We start from the raw sequence: 10,000 nt of genomic DNA on the forward strand, positions 1-10,000 counted from the left end.
TAGAGGGTGCTCTGTGACTGGCCAGTCGCTGTGATTGACAGCCTACACCTAAACCTAACCCTAACCTTAACCTCAGTAAAACTATACCTAAACCTAACCTCAGTAAACTATTCCTAAACCTAACCTCAGTAAAACTAACGCAGTGGCTGGGGGGGCGTTTCCAAGAACCCGAATCCGAGGACAAAACCGTGCTAGCGCCAGCATGTCAGGCTCCTTCCTGGTTCCACTGAGATGGATGTACAGTTTATGCTCTTCATTCTTCTGAGTTCTGAGGCGTGCTGACGACGAGAGCTGTTTGAAGAATGAGCTATTATAAATAGAGACTGTGTTGTGTACAACAAGGAAACTGAGGAAACCCCGATGTTTCAAACTTCCTGTCTGATGGGGGACAGATTTAATCGGCGCACAAAGAAACATGATGAGCATGAGGGTTCCAGAGACATGGAGAACAGACCTGATGGAGGTGGTGTCTGACTGGGTGGGGACTGGGGAGGGTGTTGTAAGGCTGTGCGTGCGTGCATGCGTGCGTGCCACTGCGTGTGCGCATGTACACATGCGTGTGCGCGTGTACACGTGTGCCTGCGTGTGCCTGCGTGTGGCACATTAAGATAATAAGACCATAGATGAGAATAGACTCTGTTCCCACCCAGTCACGTATAACAAAAAAAAGGTTACGGAGGGTGATGTTATTTTAAGCATGGGTCTTTGACATCACATTCCCATGCACATATGCATCTTTTCCTTATATGGGATAGGTATGTATGTGCACTATGCAGGTCAGCACTTTTGCTATTTCTTGCTGTGTTTGCAGTTTGACAGTATGACGCACACACACACACACACACGCACACGCACACACGCACACGCACACACAGGCCAGAGAAGAGTGGTCATATGCTAGAGGTGAAACCCTGACAGGCAACTTTAGCGGTGCTAATGGTTGACCTCCCACCCTTTTAGCTCATCGCAGGACTATGGCATCTATTTCTCTGGTTACTGAGGTTAACTTTGGATCACCTGAACACACATACATACCCACATGTATGTATGCACTCACATGCACACGCACGCACACAGACACACTGCGTCCTGTACTTAATTGTGATTAAATCAATCACATTATGCGATTGATTTACAGCTGTGTCAATGCCCATGTTTGTCACTGTAGAGTGTAGAAGATGTCAGTTTGAGATTCTGCTTAAGGGATTAACTCAGTGAATTCTAGTGTATACACCAGCCCCCCCCCACCGACCCCCTCTCTGACCCCCGACCCCCTCCCCATCCCCCCTCATATCATTGGCATTCACATGGAGCAGTAACTGAAACATTTTAACAAGTTAAAGGGATAGTTCGCCCCCAAAATGACATATTTTCTATCATCTGTCATTCCTAAGCCACTACTTTGATGACCTGAGTCTCCTACCGGAGAGTCAGCCGGTCATTAGGTCATACGACAAAAAACAGAAAAACCTCCACGAATTGAGGCTTTACTCCTTCAATGTGCACAGCTGCAGACACAAATGTACTGTATGTAAGTGCATGTGCACGTGCGTGCATACAGTATGTGCATGCGTGTGTAGTAGATCTATAGCAAAGCAATGTTGTGTGTCTTATATGCTGGGAACCTATAGCAACAAAAAAAAAGCGTTGCTCACAACACGCTTTTATTGTGAGTGCAGGTTTGCACGCTATACTGTTCTCTCCAAACCTGGCCACAGTGGGACGAGGGACACGTGATTCTTTTTATCGCCCACCGAGAGGGGAAATAAAAGTCGTCACGTGCACGAGTGGAGCGTCGGTGTGAGAACGGCTGCTGGTGGTGGGTTCCTTCCTATAGCGTTAGTGTATATTATGGACAACCACAGCATGGGTATACATTAACTGATTACTCTTTGTATGTGTGTGTGTGTGTGTGTGTGTGTGTGTGTGTGTGTGTGTGTGTGTGTGTGTGTGTGCATGCGCTGCACAGACTGCACAGTAAAACCCTTAATGTAAATATGGACCCAGACTGGTCCATTTGGGGTGTACTGTTGTTATTTGACACTCGTCGAGTTAAATTCACACTGATGATTGTATTGTGTGTGTAGGTAATCCGCTGTGGCTTATATCAGGCTCACCTTTCTAATCTGACCACCTATAATTATACACTAGGCTGATACAGCAGTACACAGCACTTCGTGTGTGGGAACTGAGAGAGAGATAGAGAGAGAGTGGGGGGGGGAGGAGAGAGAGATTGTGTGTGTGTGTGTGTGTGTGTGTGTGTGTGTGTGTGTGTGTGTGTGTGTGTGTGTGTGTGTGTGTGTGTGTGTGTGTGTGTGTGTGTGTGTGTGTGTGTGTGTGTGTGTGTGTGTGTGTGTGTGTGTGTGTGGTGCGTGCGTGCGTGCGTGCGTGCGTGCGTGCGTTACTAAATGACGTTGCAACTTGCAAAGTCATCCACTCAAAAGTGTGTGTGTATGTGAGGTGTAACCAGTGTGGGGTTTGTCTGTGTGTCTGTGACCGTGGCATAGTATCTGTGCATGCATACCTTCGTGGGTTACATGTAGGCAGTGGTGGAAAAAGTACTCACATTTTCTACTTGAAATACTCATTTTCTAAGTAGAAAGTACTCCTTTTATGTGGAATGTTTCATTTACAACAAGTTTTCAAATCCCGACGCATTGTGAGCTTGTAGATCTGCTATTTTCAAATGGCCGAAATGGGGTTTCGAAAAAAGGGCTGAAGTGGTTAATGCATGTCTTGTAATATTAATAATCTTTACAAAGTAACTAGTAACTAAAGCTGTCAAATAAATGTCGTGGAATAAAAGTAAAATATTTATCTCTGAGATGTATAGTGGAGTAGAAGTAAAAGTATTGGAAATAGTACGAATACTTCAGAATTGTACTTTAAGTACAGTACTTAAGTAAATGTAGTTACTTTCCACCACTGCATGGTCATTGGCTCAGCACAACAGACAGAGAGAGAGAGACTGAATTTCCTCCCCACCCTTATACTGCTCCTATTAGATAAGTGTTGGTCCAAACCGCTCTGGGCATGACACAGCAAGCATATAATAGATAATTCATTAAAAAACGGTATAGCCCCCCCCCCCTGCACGCACGCGGATGTGAACACGCCGGTGAACTTAACTGCAGGGCATGGGCTAATCGTCTCCTGATCCACACCACTACCTTCTACATACTCGGCTCGCTCATGTATTCCCAGAGTCTGGCCGGCTGCCCTACCTCAGTGTGAGAGCCTGCTGATCTTGGCTAAGAGGGTGCCATTGAGATGCAGCAGAAATACTTAGCACCTTAACCCCCTTTTCTCTCTCTCTCTCTCAGCCGCTCTTTCTATACTCTCTCCCTCCCCCCTCCACCTCCCGATGAGAAACAGAGGCTACTCTGTCCATCCGTCTGAAATCAAAGAGTTAGGGAGATAGAGGGTCTATTTTGTTCGTCCTTTCAATGGAACAAGTGCAAACTGATGCGGTTTGGGGATGAAAGCACATCAGGGGGACGATAACGTGGACATAAGATGAGTAGAGGGGCTTGTTGTTCGCGCTGTGCAAGAAGGACAAGAGCCTTCCTGAAACTCCTCCGATTAGCGTCTTGAGGTCTGGGAAACTGTGCCCATACATACTTCCCTTGAAATATTTTCCTGGAGAAGCCCATTTGTAGTTACATGAATGAGCTGCTCTAGCTGAGAAGGATTCCCAAGGAATGACTAGACATTGATTCTTATTTTTTTACTGCTCAGATTAACTGTACATACAATCAACATTTAAAAACAGATCCATGCACCACATTAGAGGTACAAAAGTTAATTGATTATTACTAATCGATTATGGAAATAATAAAATTTCAAAATGAGAAATGATGAATGAAAATAGCTGATGGTGAAGCTTGTCGATTTCCAGTATTTTTATGCAACACCACTTTAAGACAAAGTATAAAATAGGGCTTAAAGGAGCACGTCACCCATTTTCAACCATATCTTCATATAACTGCTCCTTACTACTGTTCATTATAAGATGGCACAATGTCCGTCTCCTCCTCTGCATCTCATTGGTGGCATATAGATAGTTCAGAAACCTGCCTACTTACAGTATGACATCATCGATGAGGACTCCCAAGCTAAACTACAGCCTTTCTCCTATAGAAAATTAGCATTTTTGAAGTGCCATTGTTCTTGGCACTTCATAAAATAAAAAGTTAAATCTTGTTTGAAATGACCAAACCTAGTCGAATTTATTTTCCCCCGTGTTGATTCGTTGATTTGGTTAATCAAAAAAACGTATATCACTATAAAAATGTCTAAGAAGATAATCAATAGCTGTCGCACTCCCATCCATCTCTTTCTTCTCTCTTCAGATTACCGTTCAGAGGGAGAGCGGGTTGGATGTCTCAGCCCCGAAACACGGCAAGATCGACCCCGAGAACACTCCTCACGTCGGGGGCAACCAATGGGCCGGAGGCACAGGTGGGTGTGGCAGCGGCTCACATTCTTCTTTTTTTTAACACTTTATTTTTATTTTTATTGATGCAGCAATGAATAAACATACTGGTACATTTAGTTGTATCCGACATGTAAATATCCCCCCCTCCCCCCCAATCAAGGTCAGAACAAGACAAATAAAACAAAGACAGACAGTACAAGACAGTAAAAATAATTAGTAAACTAGTATTGAAAGTATTAATGGACATAGTGAGAAGAAAAAATAATAATAATAATAAAATAAAAAGATAAAAATAAAAAGGTAAAACAGCATTTTCCATCAGGGTATGGTATCTAGGTTACATACATTGTATCCATCATTCAGAGCGGCTCACATTCTACGTGTTCTATCTCAACCAGTGGTCCTTGAGGGGGTTCCAGGTGGTCCCCAGCTAAATGATGGAGAGGTGGCAACCAAATTGACCCTGATAGATCTTGTAAAGTGTAAAATGAACCAAATGGACCCTTATTCAATCTTTAACGCTTGAGAGTGTGGTTTCATTTTACGCTCTCAACGAGATAAATTATTGTTAAACATCTGCGTCATCACTTAATTTACAAGAAGTCTACACAATAGAAGAATAGTTATTTTGATCGTTTGCCTGTTATCTCTCCTAATGGTACCAACATCAATACAGCATTGCATTGTGGACAAAATCTTATCAAACAACAACAAAATATTCAACGTTTTGCGTCAAGAGAGGCTAAATCTCATCAAATGGTTGTCTGTGGCTACAAATGCTGAATAAATAATGGGCCTTGATATGAAAAGGGTTGAAAATCACTGCAAGGCACCATGCAGTGTTGATTGTCGACAGGATTAAACGCCACCATTATAACACTCTTTCTGGAGGACATACTGTCTAAGAACTCTCTCCTCTCTTCTGTCCTCCTCAGGGGGCAGGGACACGGCAGGCCTGGGGGGCAGGGGTGGTCCCTACCGTCTGGACGCGGGGCACAAGGTTCACCAGGTGTCCCAGGCCGAGAAGGACGCCGTGCCCGAAGCGGTCCTCAAAGCAGCCCGTGAGATGGGGGAGAAGGCCTTCAAAGAGAGGTATAGGCTACACAATCTAGGCTCTGGCTGGTCGCCGCGGCCAATGGTTTTTTGTCATTTGCTTCTTTGCTTCTCTGCTTTCATACCGTTATCAAAGAAGAGAAAAAAATAACTGGATCACACAGCCGCAACGCCAAAATACAATTCAGGAATTTAGCACAAGCCTTTATACAGAGCAACATACAAGTGCAAGATCAGAGTAAATGGAATGAACCTTAGTCAACTAATGACAGGGTAAATGGTCACATGAGTAGAGTGCAAAGAAAAACAATGCAATGCTACAAAGCGACTATGTTACCAGGTAAACATCAAACCTAGCATCTGTCTAAACATCTGAATAGTTCAAAAGACGGGATACAAGGAATGAAGAGGTGAGGCGGAGACTGTAAAGAAGACGGTGTGTGTGTGTGTGTGTGTGTGTGTGTGTGTGTGTGTGTGTGTGTGTGTGTGTGTGTGTGTGCGTGTGCGTGTGCGTGTGTGTGTGTGTGTGTGTGTGCGTGTGCACGTGTGCGTGTGCGTGTGGAACTGGAAAACATAATTTGAGAGCAGTGAGTTTGGTAAAACATGTCAACTGTAACAGATTTATTTAATATAATGTGCTATGCTTGCATTGGGCAACTTTTAAACTCTTTATTAGTATCGACAATACATTTGATGTGTTTTGCTGAAATATTTCCTCTTTTGATCCAAGTACGTTCGACATTAAACGTGGTTAGTCATGAAAGGACAATGTGTCATTATTGGCAAGAGATAAGAGGGGTTGTTTAGCGAGAACATAAAAACGGTTCATGTATCCTCTATCGTGACTCTGAGAGATCATGGTCGGACTAATGGGGGAGCTAATCGGTTTCCCAGGCTGAAACTATTTCCAGATATCCTGTCAATAGCTATGGTAGAAAACATGAATAGCTTGAGAACATATTATTTATAAAAATATAAATGCAAGTGTGAATACTATATTTGATCTTGGAGTTCAGGCTCTGCTGTACATTAGCAGACGACAACCATTTAAGAGCACGGCAATATAGGTACTGTATACGGTATGTTACAGTACAAGTGAGAAACCAGTAAGTTAAAAAAATGGCTCCCGTTTCTTTTTCGGCGCGGGAGGCCGTGGCCGGGTCCCTTTGAGGGAACGCTGCCTTATATTGTGATCTCAACCTGTACATTTTCAGGAACTGCTTCTTGATTTTCGCACAAAATCTGTATATGCACCTGGCAACCTATACTGAAAACCACATAATGACACACACACACACACACACACACACACACACACACACACACACACACACACATACACAATGTGTATCTCTCTGTATCCCCCTAATTCACAATATAGCAGCCTGTGTAGTGTACAGTTAAACAACACGTCACGCTGCTAATAAATTCCTTCCCCTGGAAGGCAGATGTGCGACCACTGGCCCACCTTCTCACCAGACAACCTTTTCAGTAAAGCTCAATTCACTGAGCTGTTAGGAAAGAACCCCTACTAGCCTTAATGTGCAGCTGTGCTCACGGGTTTCGCTGTGCGTGCGTGCGTGCGTGCGTGCGCAAAAAGCGCCCCCTTTCAACAGCCCAAACATGAAGGCTGTCTCTGTTCTCTTTCTCTTCAAACAGTCTCCTTCTCTTTACTTTCTCTCTCCTGTTTATGCCCTCCACCCCCCCTCCCACCCCTTGGCTTTTCCCACCACCCCTCCCTCCCTCTCTCTCTGCGACCCTCCTTTCAACACTGACCACTTTCACACCGAGCCGACAACCTTACGATGCTCTCTCTCTTTCTCTCCTCTCGGGCCTTTTTCTGCCTCTCTTCCCTCTCTTTTTCCTGCTCTCCCCACCTTCCGCACCTCCATGTGATACCTGTCTGTCAGTGTCACACTAAGCCCTGGTGTATAAAATCGTGTAGCTACATGCCGACAATGTGCTTCCAAGTATCTGTCGCTGGCATTCAGCGGGGCTGCACTGCGTAGCAGAGCCAAGCCAAGCCAAGCTACAGCCTAGCCAAAACCTCCCCGAGGTAAGATACCATATACCGCAAAGAACGTGGTGGAACCCAAGGACAACAAGGACCTCTTGAGTCAGAAAGACAAATACACATGGATTGTCTCGCTGTCCTGGCCCTGGGCCTCTTATATACATTCATTCGAGTGCAGATCCGTTTACTTAGCTGCAGGTTAAGCATCAGTCAAACGTAGAGTAATCCCACCTAAACCTTTGAATACCTGACAGTGACACACACACACACACACACACACACACACACACACACGTGTGCACACGCTGAATACCTGACACACACGCACACAGTGAGTAAAAAACAGGTGCAGGCATGCGCAAACGGAAAGAGTGTGTGCATGTGTACATGTACAGGCCGGTAGTTAATGGATACACAGGGGCATGCATGTGCACAGTGAAATCCCAACTGTTCATTTAACTTTCTCTCTCGCTTCTCGTTTGCCTGTCCCCTGAAGTACAGTAGAGGGCAGGTGTCTCTTGGTACTTGGAAGTTGTTTGTGTTAGCTGAAGGGAATGTCAGTCAGTCTGACTGCTTGTTTTCATGGGTTGTTTTGAAAGAGGTTTCCATACTGTCTCTCTCTCTCTCTCTCTCTCTCTCTTTCTCTCTCTCTCTCTCTCTCTCTCTCTCTCTCGCCCTCTCTCTTTTTCTCACTGTCTCAACAGAGGAAGGTTGTGGAATCTGTAGGAAATAGCCAGGGCCACTGGCCAGTCTCTGCTCACCACAGACACACACACATACACACACACACACACACACACACACACACACACACACACACACACACACACACACACACACACACACACACACACACACACACACCTACAGGAATGTGTGAAGGAAGCCACATTGCCAACTTGCCAAGCAGGCCAATGTGAGCTGAGACGACGTGTTGTGAGGCTAGAGAGAGAGGGCTCTATTTTGCGCGTCTTAAGTTCAGGCGTTATGCCATCATTAGGTCATAACGCCACCATCTTATGCGTTATCCATATTATGCAGATCGGGCTGAGCGCACACACACACAGAGGCTTACGACTCGCCAGCATATTTTACGCATTGGGGGGAGTGTATATGTTAATTAAGGGCTCAGTGCGGTATCTGCTATGATGCCCCTTGACTTAAAAAGACTCAGCACATACCGCTAAGATGTGGGTCAGACCACGTCATAAGTGCAAAAATAGATGTTTAATTTAACACAAGAGCTGATTGCTTGCCTGCTCAGCAGTGTTGCCATGTCTGCTTATTATAAGCGACTTTGGGCTTATTTTTCCTGTAAAGTTGCTTGTAAATATTGGTAGTTCTTTTTGGGCTTGTTTCTAAAGTTTTGTTGCTTATTTGGGCTTGTTTCCTAATGTTGTTTAAACCCAGTGATTCTCACACAGTAACATTTCCATGTCAAGGACACACAGATGAATGCATGTGTCCAAAAAGGACCCTATACACATCTAAAAATATTGCCAGATTTGTGTTAAAATGTTTAAAAAATATTCCACATTTGTCACTTTTTTCCAAGATTCTCTTTGAAAAGAGCAGATCTACAAGCTCACAGCGCATCGCAACACGTTTCATCGTGGCTTCAAAACGCCACTGAGCAACTTCCATTGAAGTGACTAGCGGGGGGGGCGGGGCTATCGCTCCTCAATCAGTTCTGTAGATATATTATAGCTCTATTATATATTATAGCTATATATATAATATATATATATATAATATATATAGATATATTATAGCTCTATGGCAACAACACACACACTAGAACAATATAACGTCCGGTTGCAGATTTTTGGCTCTTCAAAATAAGGGTTGAAAATCCTGGCGGTACGAGGTGAATTAATTAATTCATCCTGGCGGGTAGTAAAACAAAACAAAAAATAGCTACTTTGATTATTTAGACTAGAGTCTGCAAGCCTCTGCAAGAGTACATGCTTCACCAGCAGTGAGTACGCAATGTGGGTCAACACACGCACCTGTTGCAAACAGTATAGTGATCATAAGATATGATTCTATGTGTGCGCGCGTGCACGTGTGTGTGTGTGTGTGTGTGTGTGTGTGTGTGTGTGTGTGTGTGTGTGTGTGTGCGTATGCGTGTGTGTGCGTATGCGTGTGTGTGTGTGTGTGTGTGTGTGTGTGATATGTAATAGAACAGGGTTTGGCTGATTGCATGGCTGATGCACATGCAGTCTACACAATGTACCACACACACATGCTCACTCTGATCTGCTTCATACTCATGTAACCACAAACCCACTCACACACACACATGCACACACCCATACTGTACACATGTGTTACTATATACTCGTGAGGACATCGACATTTCGCGAATCAGTGATTTCATGAATGCCATCCTTATCATTCTTGGCGTCTAATCCCTGGACCTAACCTGAATCTTTTTCAAATTGTAAAACGTTCTTCTTGTGTGGATCTGGAAAATGGACCTAACAATGTCTATT

The 10,000-nt window shown here is 44.3% G+C and overlaps 1 protein-coding gene across 1 annotated transcript in view; it reads left to right on the plus strand.

Moving 5' to 3' along the window:
- Positions 1-10,000, plus strand: part of vwa8 (von Willebrand factor A domain containing 8) — a 102,546-nt gene that overhangs the window by 70,281 nt on the left and 22,265 nt on the right. Inside the window, exons 38-39 of the mRNA XM_083775906.1 lie at positions 4,353-4,461; positions 5,374-5,530. Of these exons, the coding sequence (XP_083632032.1) occupies positions 4,353-4,461; positions 5,374-5,530 (266 nt within the window). The remainder of the gene's footprint in view (positions 1-4,352; positions 4,462-5,373; positions 5,531-10,000) is intronic.

Source organism: Protomyctophum parallelum (assembly GCF_964188405.1).
Source record: "Protomyctophum parallelum genome assembly, chromosome: 11".
Lineage (NCBI taxonomy): Eukaryota > Metazoa > Chordata > Actinopteri > Myctophiformes > Myctophidae > Protomyctophum > Protomyctophum parallelum.